This window comes from Accipiter gentilis, chromosome 25 (genome assembly GCF_929443795.1).
Source record: "Accipiter gentilis chromosome 25, bAccGen1.1, whole genome shotgun sequence".
In the NCBI taxonomy this organism is placed as follows: Eukaryota; Metazoa; Chordata; class Aves; order Accipitriformes; family Accipitridae; genus Astur; species Astur gentilis.
In genome coordinates this window covers 3,712,492-3,738,557 of record NC_064904.1, presented here as the reverse complement: position 1 = coordinate 3,738,557, position 26,066 = coordinate 3,712,492, and the positions used below count along the sequence as shown (strand labels likewise).

The 26,066-nt window shown below is 38.5% G+C and overlaps 1 protein-coding gene and 1 long non-coding RNA gene across 2 annotated transcripts in view; one reads left to right on the top strand and one right to left on the bottom strand.

Annotated features, from left to right (window-relative positions):
- Nucleotides 1–3,307: 3,307 nt before the first annotated feature.
- LOC126050575 (uncharacterized) overlaps nucleotides 3,308–26,066 on the top strand; it is a 186,952-nt gene continuing 164,193 nt past the window's right edge. Inside the window, exon 1 of the long non-coding RNA XR_007509592.1 lies at nucleotides 3,308–3,444. This is a non-coding gene — a long non-coding RNA (uncharacterized LOC126050575). The remainder of the gene's footprint in view (nucleotides 3,445–26,066) is intronic.
- TTC8 (tetratricopeptide repeat domain 8) overlaps nucleotides 6,249–26,066 on the bottom strand; it is a 45,651-nt gene continuing 25,833 nt past the window's right edge. The window contains exons 8-15 of the mRNA XM_049828604.1: nucleotides 22,847–22,932; nucleotides 19,646–19,733; nucleotides 15,765–15,875; nucleotides 12,934–13,073; nucleotides 11,484–11,658; nucleotides 10,051–10,173; nucleotides 8,611–8,694; nucleotides 6,249–6,946 (exon numbers count right to left, since the gene is read on the bottom strand). Of these exons, the coding sequence (XP_049684561.1) occupies nucleotides 6,830–6,946; nucleotides 8,611–8,694; nucleotides 10,051–10,173; nucleotides 11,484–11,658; nucleotides 12,934–13,073; nucleotides 15,765–15,875; nucleotides 19,646–19,733; nucleotides 22,847–22,932 (924 nt within the window). The 3' untranslated portion in view covers nucleotides 6,249–6,829. The remainder of the gene's footprint in view (nucleotides 6,947–8,610; nucleotides 8,695–10,050; nucleotides 10,174–11,483; nucleotides 11,659–12,933; nucleotides 13,074–15,764; nucleotides 15,876–19,645; nucleotides 19,734–22,846; nucleotides 22,933–26,066) is intronic.

The following is a 26,066-nucleotide window of genomic DNA, read 5'->3' as shown; positions in this document are numbered from 1 at the left end:
GCTGGGCCTTCCACATCAGCATCTCTGGAAGAACCAACAATTACATCCTTAAAAGCTAGGACAGATACATGCATCTGTTTTTGTTCTACCAATTAAAAAAAAATATAATCAGTGACCATATATTTTAGAAGACTGTAGTTTTATCTGAACCCTGAACTGTTGGCTTATGGTAATTCACAGGAATAAAAATAGTCTAGGATTATGTTCCTAAATTAGCTTTTTTGTGGTATCTCATATACAAATAGACCAGAGTCTCTTGATCGAAGGTTTTATGACCCTTGATTAGGATGATCTGAATTTATTGGATGTAAGGATTAATTAGTTAACATGTGTAATAGCTTTAAAGGTGCTTGGCATTATCATAGCATATAGACTTGGCAAAATATGGAACTGATAGTAGTATAAAATAATACCAATGCTAAAATGTAAAATCTTGGCAATTACTTTATGGCTATGTACACTGAATAACCTGAAAATGATATGAAATTGCTGGGGTGGTCTACTTGCTGGAACCAAGTTTCCTGGCTTTTAATGAGTTTGCCCTTTCCATAGTGCTGAGCAAGGTTTGGATACTGCTGTTTCTTCTTGCATCTCATTTCTAATGGCTTCAAGACTTATTTTTGAAGCAATATAATCGGTTTCACTGGCAATACCTGTCAAAAAGCAAACAGGAAATTGGGAAAAAAACCACATTTGTATGTGCTGGTATATTCACATACACGTTTAAACACAATGCATTCTGTGTTGGGAAGAGAGCTTTTTACTATAAACTCATTGTTTTTTAAAATTTTTTTTTGACGTATTCTATACAGATCTCGTATCTAACTAGGAAGCCTTTTTCAGCTACACCTTTATGACCATTTTGTAAACTAAACATAACAAGGGAGAAGGCTGTGCACTAAGCAATTGCTGTAACTAACCAACAGAAAAGAGAAGGTAAATATAGTACTTGTACAGATCTTTCAGTTCTTCATTGTGATTCAGGGTATATTTACTTGATAGTTTTGCAATAAAAACTGCTTTCTCTGGTGGAATATCTCCCAGATTTAACCTGCTTACAGATGCTTCTGAGCATTCACAGCTCCTCAGCACTCCTAACTCTGAAAACGTGAATAGGGAAATTAGTAACACGACTATCTTACCAGCACAGGAATTCAAATGCTATTGGAGAGTGACTGGAGATACAAGTCTGTCTATGACTGGAATATCAGGGTTTCTTGGCTTTTGCTTCATTCGTCTTCTAAGGCACAAAGAGAAACTTAGTTTTGTTTGTATTTATAGAGAAAGGGGCATTTTGCAAACTACATCTGCTCGCTTGTTCCCAGTGCCGGCAGGGCTATCAGTAAAATACTACTCTGCAGCCAGCAGAGCTTGGCGGTGCAAAATTGCAATGTGTGTACACACAGGCATCTGCCGGGAGCTGGAAGTTTGCAGCAGCCCTAGACCTTGAATAAATTCCAACAAGCAGACAAAATTGTGCAAGCTGCCTCTTGTCCTGGCCCTCTGATGATGAAAGCTCACTCTTTCTTTGAGTCCGATTCCACAGTAGCTTATATTCTATTATTATATTTCCCATGTTTTATATTGCTGTGTGCAACACATTTCATCTGGAAATGTGCTAAAATGGCAATTCTGAGATTTCCTCTGGAGTAGGTGAGGAAGAGGGTGGGATCTCACAAAGCGTTTTACTCAGCCTATTTAGTTTCCTGGTAGGCAGCTGCTTTCCCCCTGCACTTATCCTGAACTGACTTTTTACCTGCACTTCAGATTGTCCAGTTCTGCCCTTGCTGAAGGGGCATAGCTGATACCTGCCAGCAAATGTTCACAGAAACTGCTTCTTGCTGTTTAGACAAGTGGGCTGGTGCAAAGGGTTCTTCTAAGCTCTCTATTTCATGCTCTCCATGGTAGGGAAACAGTGTATTTGGTCAAAAATAACCATCACAAATGCCAGTGATAGCTCTGGTAACAGAGGCAAAGTAGGTATTGCCTAAAGGAGGCAAACACCTGGTCCTACTTAGGTGTGGCAGATCCTAATGGTGGTTCAGCTGCTGGTGCTGGGGTATAATGTGTACCCACTGGCTGGGGCATGGGTGATGAGGGGGACATGAATGAGCTTGAAATGATCCATAAGAAAGAAAACAAACATATGGTAGTGAGAGTGACTAAATACTAAATCTTTCATGGAGGATGCTGTAGCTTTTTTGTACCAAAACTTGCTGCTGCTCTGGCAGGTAATCGCTAGTCGAGCACAAACTGGGTTCATTAAAAAGAGCTCCTGGATTAAAATGTCTGACCTATGTCATATCAGATCACACTGAATGACCCCCAAATCTCTCCCTCTAGCCTACAAAGATAGGAAGAAATCAAACAAAAAAACCCACCACCACCAGCAACAAAACCAACATGGGATCATTATCCAAAGTCTTACAGTGACTGAACTGTTGCACTCAAAGCGTTGCTGTCAATGGCTTAATGTCTGAGTGGAGACCAGTGACAAGTGGTGTTCCTTGGGGGTTGATATTGGGACTGGTGCTGTTTAACATCTTTGTCGGGGACATGGACAGTGGGATTAAGTGCACCCTCAGCACGTTTGCCAACGACACCAAGCTGTGTGGTGCGGTTGACGGACTGGAGGGAAGGGATGCCATCCAGAGGGACCTTGACAGGCTTGAGAGGTGGGCCTGTGCGAACCTCATGAAGTTCAACAAGGCCAAATGCAAGGTCCCGGACATGGCTCGGGGCAATCCCAAGCACAAATACAGGCTGGACAGAGAATGGATTTAAAGCAGCCCTGAGGAGAAGGACTTGGGGGTATTGGTGGATGAAAAGCTGGACATGAGCCGGCAATGTGCCCTTGCAGCCCAGAAAGCCAACCGTATCCTGGGCTGCATCAAAAGCAGTGTGACCAGCAGGTCAAGGAAAGTGACTCTCCCCTCTACTCCGCTCTCGTGAGACCCCCCCTGCAGTACTGTGTCCAGCTGTGGGGCCCCAACATAAGAAGGACATGGACCTGTTGGAGCAGGCCCAGAGGAGGGCCGCAAAGATGATCAGAGGGCTGGAGCACCTCTGCTATGAAGACAGGCTGAGGGAGTTGGGGTTGTTCAGCCTGGAGAAGAGAAGGCTCTGGGGAGACCTTATAGCAGCCTTCCAGTACCTAAAGGGGGCCTACAGGAAAGTCGGAGACGGACTTTTTTGCAAGGGCATGCAGTGACAGGACAAGGGGTAATGTCATTAAACTGATAGAGAGTAGATTTAGATTAGATGTCAGGAGGAAGTTCTTCACTGTGAGGGTGGTGAGGCACTGGAACAGGTTTCCCAGAGAAGCTGTGGATGCCCCATCCCTGGAAGTGTTCAAGGCCAGGCTGGATGGGGCTCTGAGCAACCTGGTCTGGTGGAAGGTGTCCCTGCCCATGGCAGGGGGGTTGGAACTAGATGGTCTTTCAGGTCACTTCCAACCCAAACCATTCTATAATTCTATGAAATGGCACCTAATGGCAAACTGCTCCTGTCCTGCCCAATGACCTCTGAGGATGCTTTTTCCAGCCAAAATGATCTTCAACCCTTAACTGTGAATTGTGATTAACTTCAGACACAGTTTTGTAGCTGCTGCTGCGGCTATAACATCTTGCAAAACAATCAAAATCTATTAATAACCTAACCCTTCATTATCAACTTTTAAATGGATTCATTCATCAGAAGGACCTCAGCAAGAGGGCTGGTCAAAAGACTGACTGGAATTGGTGGTAACAGCCATAAACTGTACAGACCTTTCCTGCAGGGACATAGAAACTTCAAGACCTCCCAGCAATCTGCTTTGAGCTTCCTTCCGGGCAGCATTGTTGTGGACACCACCTCCTCTGTAAATTAAAAATTGTTTGTGTTGGTTTTTTGTTGTTTTATTTTCTACTCCCAAGGGGCTTTAAAAATGCTGGCTGGACATAGCTGGAGCTGTGCTACAGGTTAGTGGAAAAATGATTTCCATGTTGCAGAAATGCTGCTTGCAATATTAAGGTCACACCGTCCTAACATGATCCTACCGCAGAGATGAATACAGATTCTGATGCATTTTATTGTGCTATGTCATCCTCAATTAACTGAAGGCGGTTTGCCCCAGGGCCTGCCGATTCATCTGTTCATTGGAGCTCACACCGAATTAACATACAACAAAATCGAAAGATTCTTCCACGACAAACAGCTTGCTCATTCATCTGTTGTTTCGTTGTGGTGCTGTTCTCATTACTGCATTTGATTTAATTTCTACGTGTGCTAGTCATGAAAAAAATAGTCGTACCCTTGCTTTGGAGCAGGAAAGGTCAATAAAGCAAATAGCTGCTGCCTTTTGGGGCAATCAAAATACACCATGTAAGATAAATTTTGAATGGCTTGCAGATGCTGCACATTAGGGAGCTAAAAAGGTTTTAATCCTTATTTAGAACTTTGTGTGTGGGGTGGGTTTTTTTTATAATTAATTTGCACAACCATCTTGTGTAAAGGATTCCTTACCATACATGAGCATTTTCCCTTTGCTCTCCACACATGCCCCAATATTAAAAGAATAATCGTGTCAGGTCTATCTTCTAAGGAGCACTGTTTGCTAAAAAGAAGAGTTAATGAGATCATTAACTTGAACAGTGATCACATTAAGTGGGATCTTATAAGCACCTATGAGGAACTATTGAGCTGCCACACTGGATTAAAAACTGAAATTGTATTACTAGTTTCTGTTCCAGTTCATGCAGAAATAACCTTATTTACTATGCAATTTTAAAAATACTTTGAGTTAATAATATGACATTCAAAAATTCTCAACAGTTAGCACTGTGAACTGAAAAGATGTTAAGTACAGTAGATCAAAGGATGGAACTTCCCTATAAATACTTTGGTTTTAGCAGAAAGTACAATCTAATTTAGGTAATGAAAATTACTGATAACTAAGGTTCTCTCTTAATTAGTTTGTGACTAATTTCTGACAACATAAAGATCAGTGTGGAAAAAATAAAATTTCCATTAAATATGCTGCATCTATTTAGCCAATAACGCTTCTGCATTTTACAACATGATGTGACACTAGTTAATGATAGTGTTTCTGTCACCTACACACTGCTCCGTGGGGAAGCCTGTTGGTACACTTCTCTAAGTTCCCCAGCATCTGCCTTCACCAGCTACAACAGTCATAAAAGCTGAGGATAGGGAAGTAACAAATAGTAAGAAGGAAGACATCATATTCATAAGTGCGTTTAGGGTTGCTCCCTAAGCCAAGATAATCCCTTAATAAATCAGACAAACACAAAAAGATTTTAAAGGCCTGTTTCAGGGGACATGCCATTTCAGAATGCCTTAACACCCCAGATTTCTTAAAGGTCTTTTAAAAAGGTCAAGTTGGGAAATCATGCAAATTTATCCCTTTTAGTTAGTACACAAAGATATATGACAGAGAGAAAGTCTGTTTGTTGCTATTAGTACTATTCTTGTAGTTAGGATGGTCCAAATATTTATTTAGCAAGAGTGCTTATGTGGTAGCATGGGTAACCACGTGGCTCAATGCCTTGTTCTCAGTTACTAGTACTTAACTCTGCAAGCTTCTCAATATCCTTTTCCCTCACTGAGATCAAGAATAAACTCTCTTCTCAGTAGAAAGGAACATGCATATTTATGCTATTTTGTGCCAGTTCTGTGGAGTCCTTCAAATTCTGGGCCCCTCACTGCAGGAAAGACATTGAGGTGCTGGAGCGTGTCCAGAGAAAGGCGACCAAGCTGGTGAGGGGCCTGGAGCACAAGTCTTGTGAGGAGCGGCTGACTGAGCTGGGGCTGTTTAGTCTGGAGAAAAGGAGGCTGGGGGGAGACCTTATCGCTCTCTACAACTACCTGAAAGGGGGGTGTAGTGAGGGGGGTGCTGGTCTGTTGTCCCAGGTAAGAAGGGATAGGACGAGAGGAAATGGCCTCAAGTTGCAGCAGGGGAGGTTTAGGTTGGATATTAGGGAAAATTTCTTTACTGAGAGGGTAGTCAGGCATTGGAACAAGCTGCCCAGGGAAGTGGTGGAGTCACCATCCCTGGAGGTGTTCAAAACATGCGTAGAAGGCACTTGAGGACATGGTTTAGTGATTGGACATGGTTGACGGTTGGACTCGATGATCTTAAAGGTCTTTTCCAACCTAAACAATTCTATGATTCTATGATACTAAGATCGCTGACTCTAATTTTCACGGCAATAAGGATGCAATTTTAACTTACATAAACGAACAATACAAACCATACAAAATGGAATTTATTGAATTCATACTGTACAACAAGGAATATAAGGACTTCTCCTTTACAGACATATTTTAAATTCTTTTTAGGTATTTTAGTTTTAAAACTTCACATTCAGTAAGAAAGTATACTATCAAAAGCCAAGCTTGAAGACCAGTTAGGAAGTACTCTTTCTCTGGATTACTTGACAGATTGTCACACAGAAATATTTAAAAACACTTTTTTTTCTCCACAAAAGTCAGAAAAAAATCCTTTAAAATGTTCATTAATATTAAATGGAGACTTACTTGCTCATATACTGGACAAATGTTTCAAAGTTGTCATACTGGCAGTATCCTGCCATTCCTGTAATCTCTCATGTATGTGGTTGCAATGTGTTTTAGCTGCATTTTAGTAACTGATATGTTTTATGATGATAGAAACTAATTGGGACTCTTAAACCTCACCCGCTACTGAAAGTAACACAGGCTTTGCCACAGGAATGCATTAACTATAGTTCGTCTACTTTGATCTAGCATTTTCAAAAAGATGTATCGGACATTCGCTCTGGCTAACTGTTCTTATGTAATAAAAACATCGTCAGAGCATAGCAAAATGCTGTTTTAACTGTTTGATGAGCTGTTGTGTATCAACATGGCCTGGAAATGCTTCTTCTGACTTCTGAGCAGCTGTGTAACTCCTCTGAAGATCTCCAACCTGTAAGAAACACACAAACTAATTTTGTAAATCCAAGCACTGCAGTATTTGCATCGTGTATTCTTTGCAGTACATTTCTGATGCTTACAAATGTTTAAACATAGCTGGTCCTGAGAGCGAACAAATAAAATAAGAGTCAGTATGGAGGGTTTTGAACTCAGGGTTATGTCCCACTTACAACAAGGGATGAGAATAAAAAGACAGAAATGTGATTTTAATGGGAGGGATGCTTCAAGACAGTAACTTTATGTCACATTCTACCTGACTTCTTGGAGAATGGACAACAAGGTACACCATGCCCAGTGCTTGAAATGAGGAGGAATAAGAAATGGAAGATTTGTTTTTAAATTCCATAGAAGTGCTGTTGTATATTCAGGCAAAACACTACCAATCAGGCCTCTGCAAAAGCCTCCACTCCATGTGATTTCCTGCTTCCTCACAGAGAGGCACAAACAGTCTTGGAGAGCTGATGTTGCTCCTCTGCTGCTTTTAGAATTATGTTTCCACATTGTTCCCTACTTAGGGAACTTTATTTTTTCCTAAATAGCCATCATTTTTTGGAAGGAGGAAGTGTACATCTTCTCAAAGTGGTTCAGCAAAGAAGAACCCAAATGTTTGGGAACACATGTAGTAAAAGTGATAGCTCCTGGGTGAAAAGGAAGAAGCTATGGAAAGTGTCAGTAGGAGGCCTCTGTTGCCTGTGCATCAGCCAACACAGAGCTTCAGTGCAGCAAGAATTCTCTGAAGGGGAAGAATCCAGGGTCCTGGCCAGAGAAGCTATGTTTTGTAAACCACGGCCTTACAAACCAAATCTAAGGACTGCATTATCACCCTGCATCAACAGTTAGCTGATCTGGCCATCTGTCTTCTCCCACAACCTATGCATGTTTTTTGTGCAAAAGCTACGTAACAAGACATTTGCAGACTAGGATTTACTCCTTAATCAGTAAGTACAGATTGTAATTATTCAAAACCATCTTATGTTTCACAATGGAGAGGATATGCTTACAAATTAATGGGTTGTTCTTTCCTTGACACATGTACTTTAGTATCTGTAGGAGTTGAGCTGCCCACACCACACAGACTCATAACAGAATTTTGAAGGTGTAGGCACAAGCAAAGGAGCAATTTTTCTTGTGAAAAATGTAAGGACGTACAAGTTTCTCCTTATTAACAGGAATGTTGGACACACTATTAAATCAGTGTCTGAGACATTCTATATGAAAGAAATCAGTAACACACGAAATTCAAAGGTTGTAAAACTGAAGAACAGACTTTCCTTTTGAGTTCAGTAAGATCATGGAATGAATAATTACTGATATATCATGATACCATTTCACTTTACATTCTGAAAAAGCCAACGACTGTAAAGACTGTAGATGTAATTGTTAATGCATTGTTCATCTTCTGGGCATTTGGAAAATTACAAAGTTACTTTATAGCTAGTTGGCCTCACTTATTCTCAAAAGCAAACATTTGAGTAACTACTTTTACACACAAAGCTTCTGGGTTTTAAAATGAAAATGTAACTTTCATTTTCCTTGAGTTTATGCACTCTGTATTCTTCTGTCTCACCTATTTGGAATTCTCAGTAATAATAATAAAAACCCAACTGCCCCAGCAAGGCTCAAATTTTAGATTACAAGAACAGGATAGTGTATTACCTTCTCTGAAAGTATTGCAAAATTGAAATGGGGCTCATACATATGAGGTGCTAAAGATGAAGCAGTCTGCAGCAAAGCTCTTGCCTAGGTAGAGAAAGAAAAAAAAAAAGTGAAATCTGGGAGGGAAGGAGAATAACAAGAATCTAATGCAATTTTCATCATTCTTAAAAGAAATCATCCTGTGTTTTCTTTACTAGGCCTTTACTAAGAAAGCCATCTTCAAATATGCATGATTTACACCAATAGTACATTTAGGCATAATACAGTTTAATAGCATTGAAATAAATAACACTCTTGGCTGACTCAGAAAAAACATGTTGGAACTTATTCAATTAAGCAATTCAGTTCTAAACACTGAACATAATATATTAATTTAAAAAAAAAAGTATTTAAAGTCCCACCCCACTGTATTCATCTGTTGTCTCTGACAGCACTGTCTTAAGCATCCCTAAAAACCTAAATTTTATGATAAAGATGACAGTTTTCATACTCAGAAATTGTAATAAACTATTTTTTCTGACTACTAAATAGTAGCATTAAAACCTAACGAAAAATTAAGCATCACAGTGTGCATTTTCATGCTGTAAATCCAACACAAAATTAAGCTCAACTTGTGAATGCTTTTACGAAAAAATAGAGAATTTTGGGGGAAAAAACCTGATCTTTTTAAAAAAAAGGTATCTGTAAACTGTTTGGGAAGGTATTTACAAGTCTTTCTATCATATTGTAGCTCTTGATGTATATATGAATCAATCAGAATAGGCTTGCTCCCATAAGGATTAAAAGAAGCTCACAGTAGTTGAAACTGTCCAACATATAATAATTAATTATATATTAATTAATTGAATATTAATTTGCCCTGCATGTGTATAAAAAATGAATGCATTTAATCCACTGGGCATGTCAACCATACATCTAAGCACCATACAACTCAGTATACTCACATTAGATAACCACCAAGCCTACTGATGCAAAAGTAATTTATCAAGAACCTGCTGCTTTGGGACAGAACTCTGAAGCAATCTCTTGTTGAAAAAATCATTTAAGAGCTGACCTGATTGCTGTCGTCTGCCACCCAGCAAAAGTATATTATTCACTTTTATAAACTGAATATATAGCCGAAGTTTTAATGTAAGTGATGATTACAGAGTGATGGGTTTTGTTTTGGGTATCAATTTAGAAAAAGTTCTCAAAAACTGCAAAGCCACTGTAAACCTTTTTTGTCTTTGGTGAACCATTTGGATATGCCTAAGAATTAGCAGTTGAATGGGAGATGGCATGACAACTTGGAGGTTACACTGAAACACGCATAAAAGCTATCTATGTTTTCTGCCTGTAATAGTGAGCTAGATGTTCAAACGATGCCTCCACCTCAGAGAAATGACACGTATCTTAAGTACCAAAGGAAGCATTCTGGTTAGGCTGAGATGCAACACCAACCTGTTCAATGTGACCTTTTCGCATTTCCAGCACAGCCAAGTTGTTGTAAGCTTCCGCATAGTCGTTATTGTTGACTAATGTTAGCCTGAAACACTGATAAGCCAGATTCAGGTCTCCTATCCCCTAAAAGCAAGATTGTATTTTAATTTGTGAAAAGATTGGAAACAACATGCATCTGTTTTGTTGTCTGGAGTATCTTTTCACCCATAGGTACCACCATGGAATACAAATTACAATAAAAACATGCTGATCAGAACCATATGTGCTTTCTTCCCAGACCCTCTCATTTGCTTCTTATTCTTCCTCTGGACAGAATCATTTCTCTCCAGCACACACTTCCATGCTCCAAGTGATATTCACTTCATCTAATTTAACTCTTAGATAACTAAAGTGTCATCTAAAGACTACGCTATCTGCTACCATCTATGGTAGGGCAAGAAAAACAGAGACGTCTCCAGAGAGGAAGTCATCTTGCCTTTCTGTCTCTACATGGATTTTAAAAAAAAATCACAAATAAGCCTAGTTTTTAGAAGATAAAAATTAAGGGAGGTGAATTTCTTCATATGGAGCAGCTGACTAGTATTATGACCAACACTGATACAGCACCAGGTTAAACATTAAAAGTGACAAATGCTGAAAAATATAGGCACATCAGGTCAAATTTCAATGTTTTAAGCAGTATAAATTATGTGTTTATCCAGTTGCAGCACAATCAAGATAAACAGCTGAGTTTCTGACCTAAGTTAAATCATAATCAGCATTTGAAGACAACTCCTTAGAAAGCTGTCAAAAACTTTATTCAGTAACCTTATTCTGGGCACGCAGCTAAACAGAAATCTAACACAACTTCTACAAGAACATCTGAAAAAATGGCCAATGAATGCAAATTAGTGTAGAAATGTAACAAACTTTATCACACAGTTACACAATATTTCTATAGCTGCCTATAAGACAGAGGAACATGCCTTCTCAACTATGACATACATAGTGCTATAGTGTCTGCTACAAGCTGCTGAGTATGTTATTTTTATGACAACAGACTTGATCTAATGCTCCATTTAACACAAATAACAGCTCAGAGAAAAAAATCTTGAATTCAGTTTTTTCATCAGATTAGCTTGTATTGCAGCAAAGGCCTTCAAGGGTTGGTACATGCTGCAATTTTTTTAGAAAGAAGGGAAGGTTAAACACGATGGTGAAGGAGCATCTTTTAGCAGGAGTAAGCCACATTCTGTGAAGGTGTACATAACTTTTTTCTTTTGCCTCTTCCTCTCTACTGAAGTGCAAATAAACCTTTAAACTGTACTGCACTTTATCCTGTACACTATCAGGTTTCATATTTCAACGTAGGGCAATGACTCCTTCCTAGTTATTCTTTTTCCAGTTTTTGTAAAATTGTATTTATTCAGAAAGGTTGTTAATATTTTTCATACCACAGCCACGTGTCCCAAGTTGTACCACACATCTGCTGTCTCCTCCTGATTTTCAGCCAAAAACAGTGCACGTTCAAATGAAGACAGTGTCATATCATATTGCTGAGCATAGAAGCAACAGAGGCCAAGATTGTTAAAAAGTTGGCAGTTATAAACACCCATCTGCAGGAGCCGTCTAGATTGAAAGAAAATATTTAATTATTTTTTTTAAGATTAATTTCAAATAAGAATTCTATTCTAAATTACAAAGTTTTCTCCTCCTTTCTCCCTATTCTGAGAGGGTATAATAACCAAGTGTTATAGTCTTACACTTGGTTAAGTTTTCATGAACAGCAGTGCAGGACATTTTTGATTAGTAGAATCACAGCTGTGCAAAACAGTCTTCATGTAAATTAGATAACTTCTGCCTTTTTGACTGTGCCACATGATCTGACTTTACTGTAAGACAGAGCTGTATGCAGCCTTTCTCCATTTCCTCTTTCCAATCCCTCAACCTCAGTCAAGCTGTAATTTGTTGCAGTTACTTCTTATGACTCTTCAGACTTCAATTTTTTGCTTGATTCCTGCCCTTCAGCACTGCTACAATCACTACTAGTACATCTAGTATGTGAAACTACATTAATCCTACATTTGAAGCATAACTCAGATTTTGATTCAAATTTATGTTTTTTCCTGCATCTTTTAGAATGGAGATGTTTTATAAAAATTATGTTTATCAATATTTATATGAGAAACAGATATGCTAAGAGGGACAGGGAAAAAGAGGACTGTTGTCTGCAGCATGACTGTGAGTTTCTGAACCTGAAGCATAAAAGAGCTCAGGTCTAACCGAAATGAGATGGTAGTGCTTATATTGACTTAACATGCTCTTAGGTTTAAGAACATGAATAAGGCTCCTTTGCACTCTGACTGTATTGAAATAAAAAGCAAGCAGCATCATTTAACACTACCTTTTTATTGCTTTCAGTAAAACATGGGGGAACCCCAGCCCATGTTCAAGTAAGGGATTTTGTGGTCAGAACTGCTTGTGACTTCAGGTGGAGTTTTTCAAAGACTACTCTTTTTCAAAGGGCTAAATAGGAAGTCCATGTGTCTTCTGAATGCAACTGAAGTTGAGAGTAAGGTCCAGTGTTCTCAGACTGACTCAGGCTGTGAAAGATCATTTCTTGTTTATTAACCAAATGATAACTGTTTTGATAATCTTTGTTGATACTTTTACATACTCAGCATGTAACGTGACAAGTTTTTAAGAGAGACATGTAATTATACTGGCCAAGAAGATACGTTAAGTTGGTGTGCTGATTTTGTGGTGATATTTGTCCAAACACTCAATCATTCTCTCATGACAATCCCTAATGTTCTTTTTTTGCTATCAGCATTACAAAAGTCAACCCTTTATATTACCCTCCCACACATTCAGTTCCCCCTCCCTCCCCACAAGTGTAGATACCTATAAAATCGCAGAGCTATCTCGGGCTGGTCTGAATAAAAATGGTTACTGCCAATGCATGCAATAGCTTCCACATGAGTGTTGTCTTGTTTTAAGACATCTTTATAGTACTCTGCAGCTGAGGAGATATTGTTCATTTCCTATACAATTGGAAAAAATTTGGATTAATTCAATTTTTTATCACCAATTTTTATCACAAAACTTATTAAAATGTCAATCTACTGAGTGCTTTATCTATGCCCTGTACAGTACTTAACTGAGATTAATTATGTATGCTCTTACAGTTCTCTGATCACACAATGCAACATCACCGATGAGCATCTTCACGAGTGACACACACATCCACAAAAAGAATGCACATTAATTTATCAGCACTCGCTGCACCTCTCATTAACTCTATGCCATAGCTACTGTCCTGGTTTCAGCTGGAATAAACTTAATTTTCTTCTTAGCAGCTAGTATAGTGCTGTGTTTTGGATTTAGGATGAGAATAATGTTGATAACACACTGTTTTAGTTGATGCTAAGCAGTGTTTATACTAAGTCAAGGGCTTTTCAGCTTTTCATACTGCCCCGCCAGCAGAGTCTGGGAGTGCACAAGAAACTGGGAGGGGATACAGCAAGGACAGCTGACCCAAAGGAGCCAAAGGGATATTCCATACCATATTACATCACGCCCAGTACATTAACTGGGGGGAGTTGGCCAGGGGGCACCATGGCTCAGGGATTGGCTGGGCGTCAGTGAGTGGGTGGTAAGCAATTGTATTGTGCATCCCTTGTTTTGTATATTTTATTATTATTAGTAGTAGTAGTAGTAGCATTTTCCCTTCCTTTTCTGTCCTATTAAACTGTCTTTATGTCAACCTATGAGTTTCACTTTTTCTTTTCATGATTCTCTCCCCCATCCCACTGGGGGCAGGGGGAGTGAGCGAGTGGCTGTGTGGTACTTAGCTGCTGGCTGGGGTTAAAGCATTAGAGCTACAAAAAGAGATTTATTTGGTTTTTATTTTTTAGAAAAAGAGATTGGTCAGAAGCTAGCATGTGCAATGGGCATTTGCTACTTTTTCCACAATGCCTTGTGATCCACAGTACTGTGCAGTCAGTTTCCCAGTATGGTAACATACAGTACTTATTTCCCCAGTCAATGTCTCAATTATTTTCAATGCTTTGGAAGTCAACTCATTAATTGCTCTGAACACAAATGAGAATATAATTGCATATGAAGAATTATTACATGCCTTTGAAAACAGGAATCATGGATTTATTACCAAAACTTATACTAGCTAGGATATGCCAGTTAGGAGAACTATATTGTATAAAAATATATGCTTGGATGTATGCTTCTTGGAAGATGGATTAGAGCGAACTCATTGCTGTAAACAACATCACACTGTTTCTGAGGAGTGCAAGTCACCAGAGGACTCTACCCCGTATCAGAAGAAAATAAATTAAAAGATCAAAACACTTTTCTTTGTTTAGAGAGGAATAATTTCTACCTGTGTGCTGTAGACACACTGTACTCTCAACATGACTAAATAATAAGCTTTTATTTAACCTCAGCAGCATAGAATCATAGAATCATTTAGGTTGGAAAAGACCTTCAAGATCATGAAGTCCAACCATTAACCATGCCCACTAAACCATGTCCTGAAGTACCCTGTATTTAGCTATGAAAAAATGTATTTTCTGTGATTAAGGGAAATACTACGAAAGCAGTCCCTTTAAAAATAATGGGGGTTTTTTAAACCAAAAAAGGTCTACAACTCTTCCTGCTGTCAAAAGGTAGTGACAGAGAAGAAAAGCTCTGATTAAGATGCCTGATGCATATATTCAACTTATGAGTCTATGTAATGAGAACCGCCCTGTGCTGCAGTAAAAATCTTTGCTAATGAAGCTATAATCCTGCACCCAGGTGTCAGTGCAAAACTAGATCCTGTCAACTATATGCTGCTCTTTAATAATTCCTTAAAGGGTTATGCAATGTTATGTATGGTTCTGCAAAATAATATCCATATTAAAAACTGTTTAACAATTCAGAAAGAAAAGCCTCCAAAAATTATGCAGCTGTTTTCTTCCTTGCTGAAGGACAAAAAGGATTTAATATGAAAATGGATTAATGCTTAGGGGTTAGATGAGAATGATGAGAACAGGAAAGAATGCCAAGTATGAAAGTAGACCAAAAAAAAAATAATTCATGACTTTAAATCATTTGTTCTGGAGTAGCATCATAACCAAATTTCAGTGAAAAACAATATTAAGTCCACTGTTTGACATGAAAATATACACTTTTAAAATACAAAATACATGGTTACCAAGGTAAAATGACACTACTTAAAAACTAATCCTACTTAAAATAACATCTACTTCCTAGACTAAAAAACATTCACATTCCAACTGTTCTCACTGGCTTAAGAAACTAACAGTAACACATAGTGCTAATAAAGACAACATTGACAAGTAGACTATTTTGCTGTTTAATCCTGCTAGCAGGCTGTTGGTGCCTTGAGCAGTTTTAGTATGATAAAACATACAAACTAGAGCTAGCTGCATGGAAACACCTGGACCACCTGCCCTAACGTGGACTTGCTCCTGTGTGTCAAGGGTAAATAGGATCTCACTAGTGTAATTAACCATTTAAACAAATAAGCCTGCAAAGGCTCCCCGATATTACTTTTGTATATTTGTGTAATGTTACCTGTTTTGCAGTAGTGGTACTAAAAATCAGCGTAGTTAATTTTTTATGACCTTACAGTTCTATTCAACTGTTGGCTCTTTTTTCTTGCTCAGGCAGCTGACCTTGGCCACAGTAAGGATTACATTGTGGGTGCATACCTCATAGATTCTGGCAATTCCACAAATAAGAGTCACTTCTCCAGGAAATCGATCTAACCCTTGCTTGAACACATTCAAAGCTGTTACAGGCTGATCCAAGCGCAAATACACCTAAGCAAATAAAAAGGGTATATAAATGTCAAATGTCTGACTTTTGTACTTGTACTGCTGTTTAACAAGGGAGATAAATAAAAGGGATGACACCTCCCTTTATGCAGTAAACCATTAGCTGAGATAGTGAATAACACTGTGAAAATAATGGAGTGAATACTGAATAAATCTCTGTAATGAAGATAAAATAGGCTATTTAAGATAATTAAATTTACATGCATATCATCTAGGCATTATTAATTCATCTGGACATTACTGATAAACCAAAAAAGTATCTTGTTATTTATTATCATATCAAAATATACTTTGACACTGAGGTGATGGCATCACCTTGAATATTTTCCTGCTTAATATATTTTTTATAACCTATGTTTAAGCTTGAAAGAACTGGATCTTCAGGTTGACAGTGCTGGAATACCAAAATATTTTACTTAGTCAAATAAGACTGCACTGCATAGAGCAGTGACACTTTCAAATTTCCTTACTGCTCTGTCAACCTCCCCTGTCACAAACAATAAAATCCCATAACAGAAAGAGGGCAGTTTGGTCTCTGTGATCTTGGCTTCTGTGTTGATTATGACAATGTGTGATGTGGATAACGTTGTGTGAGAATTGGACAGAGGACATCACCGTGTTGATAAAGACCACCTCTGCAGCTGTCTGAGAGTAGAACTGTAAAGCCCTCCTGTTGTGGGTATGGTAAATACAGCTACAGCAAAGGAAAAAGCCCTGCACACCTACTTTGGTAAACCAGATGGCTAGAGTGATTAATGTCTCCCACTGAGTGGAAAAGTGTTTTGAGTGCTCCTGTTATGAGAAATATTACATTGAATAGTGCTTATACTTGATATGACTAAAAAAGGGAAAGAATCTGTGACTGGCATATTGACACAAACATTTTGTGATGCAATGTAAGAAAAGTATCAATGTTAACTGAACACCTGAGAAACTTCCAAACACATTTCCTGCTTCTGCCCTTGAGCTTCATGGACTTTTGAGTGCCAACAATCAAAATACTAGTTAAAGTCATAAATTCTTTATTTGCATCCCTATAGATACATACTGCTGTAGACATCTGCAAAGAATTCTTTCCTATGACCACTCAAGTGACGATATCTTAATTGTCAAAGAACTGTTGACTGTGAGTACCTTCCTAGTAAAGGGACTGACATTTCAAGTTGATCACTGGCAAAAAGAAAAATCTTTTTTTCAGTCATTTTGCTAATGTCACTTACATTTCCTGTATTAAGCCAGAAAACTAATTCCTTCTTGTGAAAAGCAATAAAAGAGCAAGGGATTTGGTTTTTTGGGGGTGTGTGGTACTTGGTAGACTAGGACTGCATTAATGATGCCATCAGTGTATATGCTTTAAATCAACAATTTATTCCTAATGCAATTTATCAGGGCATGTTGCTGTATCTAAAACAGACTTCAAGTCATTTGCTATAGTTTTTCATTTATAAACCATGGAGCAGTTTCTGATGAATTGTATGTCTACATTAAATTTTAAACTTTAAATAATTGTCTCCGTTGTGACTGTCAAGCTCCGTATTTTCTTCTAGCAACAGTTCTCTACAACTAAATTACTCTGTAATGAGTTTCAGTGGAAAGTACACAGATGAAAGAGAGGACATGATAGCTGTTTATAACTTAATTAAGAAGAACCTTGGCTGGTTGTTTTACTCCTAAGTATCACCTATGTGAGTGACTTGTATAATTTATCCTGAATATGCGTAGTAAGCCACTGCACACTGCCATACCTACAAATAATTTCATACTTTGTTTGAACTGAGATAAAATTTTAATTAGCTGTTTTTTTGTTATGTTTCCCTGCTTGTTTTTTGACCTGATCTAGCTATGAAGCACAGCTATCTTCATATTCTTAGGATAAAAAAATGTAAAAAATCAAGGATGGGAAACTCAACTAGATCTGCTCCTTTTTTATCTTGTTATGTTTGTTTATGAAGTATGTTTTCTAAGCGTTATGACTCAGGTCTGCTCTATTGCTTCATCTGGAGGTTCACTCCAAAGATGCATTCGCTACAGATCCTCTGTGCAAATATTATGCTAAGGCAACACAGCCACAGTACTCTACTATGTAATTCACATATTCAGTGGCACATCACACTGTCCAACATCTCTGCAGACTGTAGAGCTGCTGTCCAGATGAGTGGCAAAAGAAATTAAAAGATAGGTGGGACAACTTCCACCTACTCGCAGCTGCTTTGGGGAGACCTGCTCTTTAAGAGTACTACAGCTATAGTCATTAAGTTTTAGATGCTAAATGCAGAATGGCTCCATTTTCTTTTTGTTATCTCTTATCTCAGGTAAAAATACCCCATTTCCAGCTCTTCTGGGTCTTGAAATACTTTTTAACTTCTCAGCAGCCCTGACTTCTTTAAAGACTCTTTATTTTTGTTTTCTTTTGGTCTTTTATCTTTTCATAAATTACATTTCAAGGGAGAGTTAGCCTTCAGGAAAATATTTTTAAAAACCCAGATAGTTGTTGTAATAATGAATATAAACAGAAAACTAATTGGCACCATAGTATTGGTCTGTTTGCACAGAACTTGATGCAATCCTATTATTTTTTGTAATGGCTGCTTAAGTCAAGTCTTATCTTTTCACTACTGTCAGATTGAGCTATATTTCAGTGCCCTACTCTATTGCCTGTCCACCCACAGTCACTAAATCATTTTGTGTGATGCTTTATACTTGAGTGAGCTGGTCTATGGAGTGGGAGGTGGAAGTTCAAATGTAGCTCCTTGAGCTAGTAGGGGGGGTGGGGGGGAAGCGGGGCAGATGCATATCTCCCATAACGAATCACTGTTTGTTAATCCAATTACTCTGCCAATTTAGTCACTCTGTGTAGCTTGTGTTTTGCAGAATGGCTCCCGGTAGTGACAGAAATATAAAATTACTAAGCTTAATTGAGTAAACTAACTCCAACTGCTGTACTGAAGACAAGTCTCCAGATAGCAGTGATGATCATTTAAATACAAAACATAAATTGCTCAACAACTGTAAAGGTAAAGCAAGTATCATAATATAAACATCTGAATTATCCACTAGTAGCGATGACTTTTGGATAGATCTGTGACAACTGGCTTAAAGGGAGCTGACAAAGAGCAATGGATTTCATCTCTTTCTAGGACAAGAGGAAAAAAAAATGCAGTTTTAGTTTCTCACAAGCCACCTTTTCTTGAATGTCTTGGAAAATGTTTAGAACCTGATGTTGTACCCTGGTAAACAAGTAATTCTGAGGCTTAGCTTGCCACTTGTTCTTTATAAAGCTTTTAATGCCTTTATTTTGACAGAACATTCTCTGTTTCAAGGTCTCTGATTGCATCCTTTAAGCTCACTTTGTTCTGATTTTGCTTGTTAAACTAGGATTTTGAGCTTTACTCTTCACTTACCGATTTATTGCATTAGTTTCCTAGGAGACCATATATAGCTACATTGTTCTTCATACTGGAACTCCAATAATTCTTTAGCTATATAATTCCCACTGGAGTTTAGAGCAAAGAATACAGTATCATAGGAGATTATTTTTTGTGTGTGTGTAAAATCTGGAAGCTCCAAAATCTTTTTGTAAACTGTAGGCTTCAATTTCAACTGTTAGCATGTATTGCCTCAGGTCTATATGAAGATCACACGCTATTAAACTTAAGGCTGTATCAAGCTCAATACTCAGTTATTCCGGTGTATGAACCTCTCAGGGATAGTCTGGAATTTCACTCCATTCTTAAACAAGCAAATCTATGACTTACCTTTGCCAAATACAAGATTGTATCAACCATGTCCTGTTGCTTGAGAGCTGACTTAAATTGTTTTTCGGCTTCACGATATAATCCTAACCTAAAGAGACAACAGAGAGATATAGAAGGTTTTTTGGGGTTTTTTTTATTATTTTATTTTTTTTAAAAAAAAAACTTATTAAATAATGAAGCAGTGCACAATACACCAAACATGAACTGCCCAAAAGCATACTTCAAGGTCATATATTTGTGTGCATGCTAACAAAAACCATGTTGTTAAATATATTAACGTTACAAAGACAACAATTCAAAATGATGAAAAAGGCAAATTAATGAAATTTGGCCCCCTTCTGTACATGCAGTCTTCTGGTGCTAATTGAATAATGATGTACTCATTTTCATAGGACTCCTTCCAGCTCTTTGTAAAGAATGGACAGTAGAAAATGAGCAATTAAAGGCATGTCTCAACCTCTACCCACATGGTTTTGGAGGAGAGTTTCCTCACTCATGGCAAAGATCATGTAGACACTCTCCACTGCACAGTTTAGGGAATGCTTAATATCTATAAAACACTTTCTCCTAGCCTTGTATAGGAAATGGTGAAACTTCTGTTGCTGATACTAAAAATCTTTAACTCTGTGTTGAAAACATTCTGTATTGTAAATGGCAGCACAGCTTAACACCATCTAAGCAGATGACTTGGGAGGAGGCAGTATACAGCGCATGAATCTCACAGAAGTCTATTTCATCTCAAAAGTATTTGTTTTGCCGTATTACTGTAGAATATTTTGCAGTAATCTATAAATGCTATATAGACTACAAAATTAAAAGGATTGTACTGTTTCAACAACAGCAAAAAGGTACACTTTCTCATATGCAAATTGCCTTTTCTTTCCTTCAATCAAAGAGCACATATCCTTGGTGAAGAAACACAAACCACAGCCAAAACAAGCCAGCCAAAACAAAGAAACACCGTCAAAGGGGACATAAGGTAAATTTGGATCCTGGAAGTACACGTGCCTGCTTGGATGCTTTAGTCTCTATAACACTATTCATAAAAATCCTGAAAGTAATGAATGACCTCTAAGTCCATGCATTGGGTTTGTGTGGCAAGGTTTTGGTAGCTGGGGGGGCTACAGGGGTGGCTTCTGTAAGAAGCTGCTAGAAGCTTCCCCCATGTCTGACAGAGCCAATGCCAGCTGGCTCCAAGCTGGACCCACCACTGGCCAAGGCCGAGCCCATCAGCAATGGTGGTAGTGCCTCTGGGATAACAGATTTAAGAAGGGAAAAAACCCCTGTGCGGCAGCAATTGCAGGCAGAGAGAGGGGTGAGAACATGTAAGAGAAACAACTCTACAGACGCCAAGGTCAGTGCAGAAGGAGGGGGAGGAGATGCTCCAGGCGCCGGAGCGAAGATTCCCCTGCAGCCCGTGGTGGTGAAGACCCTGGTGAGGCAGGCTGTCCCCCTGCAGCCCAGGGAGGTCCACGGTGGAGCAGATCTCCACCCGCAGCCTGTGGAGGACCCCACGCCGGAGCAGGTGGGTGCCCGAAGGAGGCTGTGACCCCGTGGGAAGCCCGCGCTGGAGCAGGCTTCTGGCAGGACCTGTGGACCCATGGAGAGAGGAGCCCACGCTGGAGCAGGTTTTCTGGCAGGACTTGTGACCCTGCGGGGGACCCCACGCTGGAGCAGTCTGTGCCTGAAGGACTGCAGCCTGCGGAAAGGACCCACACTGGAGCAGTTTGTGAAGAACTGCAGGGCTGTGGGAAGGACTCATGTTGGAGAAGTCTGTGGAGAACTGTCTCCTGTGGGAAGGACCCCATGCTGAAGCAGGGGAAGAGTGAGGAGTCCTCCCCCTGAGGAGGAAGCGAGTGGCAGAGAATGTGTGATGAACTGACCGCAACCCCCATTCCCCGTCCCCCTGTGGTGCTGGTGGGGAAGAGGTAGAGAATTCAGGAGAGAAGTTGAGCCTGGGAAGGAGGGAGGGGTGGGGGTAAGCCGTTTTAAGAATTAGTTTTATTTCTCATTACCCTACTCTGATTTGATTGGTAACAAATTGAATTAATTTTCCCCAAGTCCAGTCTGTTTTTCCTATGACGGTAATAGGTTGAGTGATCTCTCCCTGTCTTTATCTCGACCCACGATCCTTTCATCATATTTTCTCTCCCCTGTCCAGCTGAGGAGGGGAGTGATAGAGGGGCTTTGGTGGGCACCTGGCATCCAGCCAGGGTCAACCCACCACAGCTCAAAAAAAAAAAAATCAGTCTAATCTTCTAAAGAATGTCAAATAAAGATTAATGATAGTGAAGAATTTCATTCATTTGGGCATCTAAAAAGAAGCAATAGATTCAAGCCAAGATACAACATGGGATTTAAAGGGCCAGCTGCTTTGTGTTATCAGTCTGTTCATACAAGAATTGCTTATAGAATTGTAAAGACTGCAGATGATGCTTCATTTTTTTAACAACCAATATGGTATCCATATGTTTTACATTCATGGGACAAACACATTGTCAAGAATGAAAGGGAGAGCTGCCTCAGTACTTATTTGAATTATGGGAAGCAGAGTTGTATCAGGAGGCGTTTCACCCAATTTGGTAGAACTGGCTGTTACCATCATGGCTAGATCCTCAGCAATGACTCTAAACTGCTTGCCACAAGCTCTCCTCCCCTCTATTGCCACTCTATCACTGCACAATGTCAGGGTACTCCTAAGTCATTTGTATCAGATGCTTGGGTACAGGATGCCAGCCCTGAGGCCTTGGCATCTTTGGAACTGGCACTTCTTGGGCAATGTTCCTCTGGCAGAAAGTGTCTAACGTGAATATTTCAATTTTTATTATTTCATCAATCTGAAGCCCTCATTGACAGTTAATTTCTCAAACTAATATTGTAATATTCATTTTGTGTGGTCTGTTTTAACAATAGTTCTTTGCATTTATTTACTGGCTTTCAAACAATGATGTTGAAACTCATTAACAAAGGTGATGATGCAACTAATTCAGTTACTTAAAGGTACTCAATGTTGATGCCTTTACCTCAAGCAGTTGAACATAATCTCCTTGTATATTAAAGGAGATTTAACTGTAAGCACAGCGCTCTCCAACTAAATATTTACTGAACTATTTCTCAGTGTTCAGCATTGCACAATACACCCAGCAGTTCAGGTCCTGCACTCATACTCACTGATCACAGAAGAAAGGAACAATGGCTTACCTATAGTAGCACTTCCCAATTTGGACTTTCCACCACCAGTCCTTGAATTGTGCGTGCTCGGTGGCAAGGGCTGCCAAATCTAGAGCCTTCCAAAACAAACCCATCATCTTAACATTAATACCTTCAATGGTTAGACAAAGAAAAAGATCACGAAGTGAACAATGTAAAGATTTTTGTAAAGATAAAATTTTGAACAAAAAGTCCTGGTAAACTTGAGGTGGGGCGACTGCTTTATGTTTACTGTTTTTATAGCTTAGTGCATAGAGGAGCTGAAAGGATAATTTATCCCTATAAGAACATCTAATCCAAGTAGCTTCTAGTAATTCACAGGGAAAATATAAAATTAATTTGATCAGAGTCCTGAAGTGCTGCTTCACAATATATAGAATATTTGTGTAAACTGACACACTTTTTCCAAGCTTCCCATCCTTGTTCACTAAAAGTTGTTAAAACCAAGTAAAAATATACTAAACTAAAATCATTTCAGCCAGTTTAAAATACCGGAGAAATTGTCATCTCATTGCTAGTATCAGGCTGCCTCTGCTTCTAGGAACTCTCAGATGTCTACATTAAGAAATACTTCTTCCTTTAAAAAGTCTATGATGTAAATAATTATTTTATGACAGATAGGAAAAATAGATAAATATTCTTCAATAGCTATTGAAGAGGGTGGAGGTCTAAAATCTCTTTTATCTGGTATATTGGAAAAGTAGGTACGCTAATCAATGTGCTACCATCAGCCACCACAGACAGAATCTACAGCTTTTCATGTTTTAGTTATAGATTCAACATTTCTGTTAGAACACATGATGTGTGTTCTGCACCAAAACCTACCAAAGAAGCAATTGTTAGTGTTCCTTTTTTTAAAGTTCCATTTTGTCCCAGAACATATCAAAGCCATGCTACATATGTTACTTATATTTTAGGGATATCATCAGAAGTAGTCTAAAAAGCTTTATCAAAGTATTTTTATAAAAAAGAGCTGACCTTTTTTTGTTTTCATAGACACTTTGCAGACCACAGAAATCAGAAACTAGCTATCTGCTAGGAACAATATGGAAAAGTCTGTGTGGTGGCCACTCAGTAGCAGAGGAACCAATAATTTCCAGGAAAAAAATAATCTCAACACTTGAAATATTAGAAAGAGCCTAATTTACTGACACCTGCCTCTGGGTTTGATTCCTATTCTTCTTGCTAGCAAAAGGAGGCTGCAAGTAATCAATGGCTGTAGATTTGACATAGCACGGCAAAGCCAGCGGAGCTATGACAACTTAGATAAATTGCTCTCTTTTGGCTCTGTGAGAATGAATAATTTGTTTTCTCTAGCAATTCAGGCTAAGGAGTTGCATTGATGCTGTCTTCAAAGAGAAAGAGACAGTTGTCATTCCCTGCCTCTATGACAGGAGAGAGGAAAGCTTACAACTCTGAAGTCACTATTTCTTCTAGTTAGGTGGAATCCTTGAAGTCCTCAGATGGCAGCTCTTACCTTGGTTGCCCTTTGTTTCTTAATGGCTTTGCAAATTGCACAACAGAGCCTCTGGATGCTACAGCTATAATAGGGAAGAAGCTTGCTTCATGACAGAAATTATCTGTTTCCGTTCCAGACAAATACTTTCTTTCATCTGAAGGTATATAAGCAACTTTGTCCCAGTACTGGGAAATTTGGGAAAGTAGTTGATGCTAAAACATCAGTTACATTTGTCGCATTTACAAATGTATAAACAATGCGTGGGTCTGTCAAATACCACACCTGCTTCTAATGCAGCATGAGCAGCCACTTAAAAAGAGGAAGGATCATACTGCAAGTAACGTGCTTCAGAGAGCTTTCCTTAGAGTGCTCTGATGACAAGTATTCAAGAAGAAGGACTGAATTTCAGAAAACGATTCCTTCTGCACCTACACATTCAGCTTTCTTTCTGGTACCCTAATTATTTCTGATAACTATTTTATGCAAGGCTAACAATTCTGGCTGCTATTGGACAGTGGGAACTAAGACTGCTTCAGGCTTAGTAAACACTAACATCAGCAGTTTATCTGTTGGTGCAGATCCTGAACTCTTACTGGGATCTTATTACCAACATGAAGAAACAAAGCGTGACTTCATTTTGAAGTTTCTTTCTGAAATTAAGTCCTGTTTTTATACTTTCCTGTTAAGGAAGTAGGAAAAGAATGGGAAAATCCTGTTTCTGACACTTTACAAGTGATCACAAAAACTTTAATCCAAAAATACCACAAATTTTATCAATATTTCTAAAAAGTGTTTGCCTGAAAAGGCTTTGTGCATGTCAGTGTCAGCTTTTTGCATGCTAGTAGTTAGACTTTCTGCTGGTATTACAACAAAATCTTTTGACAATGTGGCATTTGAAATGTTAGTAAATTGATTAAAATAGACTTTTAAAAGTCAAAGCCTTCACCTTGCCAACTGCTAGCATATTTCAATTTCAGTTTGCTGCAATATTTTTTTTTTAATTGCACAGTTTAGGTACAAATCAATGTTCAATCTGCACAGCATATTAATTTAAAACCAATCTATAATAGAAGTAGTAAGTGTTATGCCTGTCCTGCACCCCTGTGAATTGCTGAATGCTTGTGCAGTTGTTTTAATAACTAGAAGGGAAAAACAGCACAGATTGTGGACTGGCAGATATTGGTATGTCCTTTTAAGGATTTTTGCTTCTAATGTATGTATCAGAAAAAAACCCACACTGATTGTCCCAAAAGTTTGAATAAACTTTAGGATATAACTCATCATCTGGAAATGCCGATCAGCTGAAATTGTTACTCTATAGAGCTTATAGTTAATCATGTATGTTATTCATGTATGCAGGAGTCCATTCCAGTAACAGTTTTAGCCCTGGGAAGCGTTTCAGAACAAATTTATTTTACTCTCAGTTCTTATATTTGTGCAAATAAAAATAATAAAACCCCCTAATACTTAGAGGGTTTTCTGTTTAAAAAAAAAAAAAAAAAAAAGGTTCTTCTTAAAGAATGAATCAGAGCTGGTTTTAAATAAAAAAGAATGTAGATTCTTTAATTGCAACTGTATTTACTGTGATTCTGAGATTCATTTTTTTACCATTATTTTCCTTAGCTAAACTATTATAACTAAGACTTCCAAATTGTTTACCAGCTGTAGGGTTGTGGTAATTTTCTATTGTATTGCAAAATTAAATTGGTAAATGTACATTTGTTTGAAACCTAGTAATTTCATACATAGTAT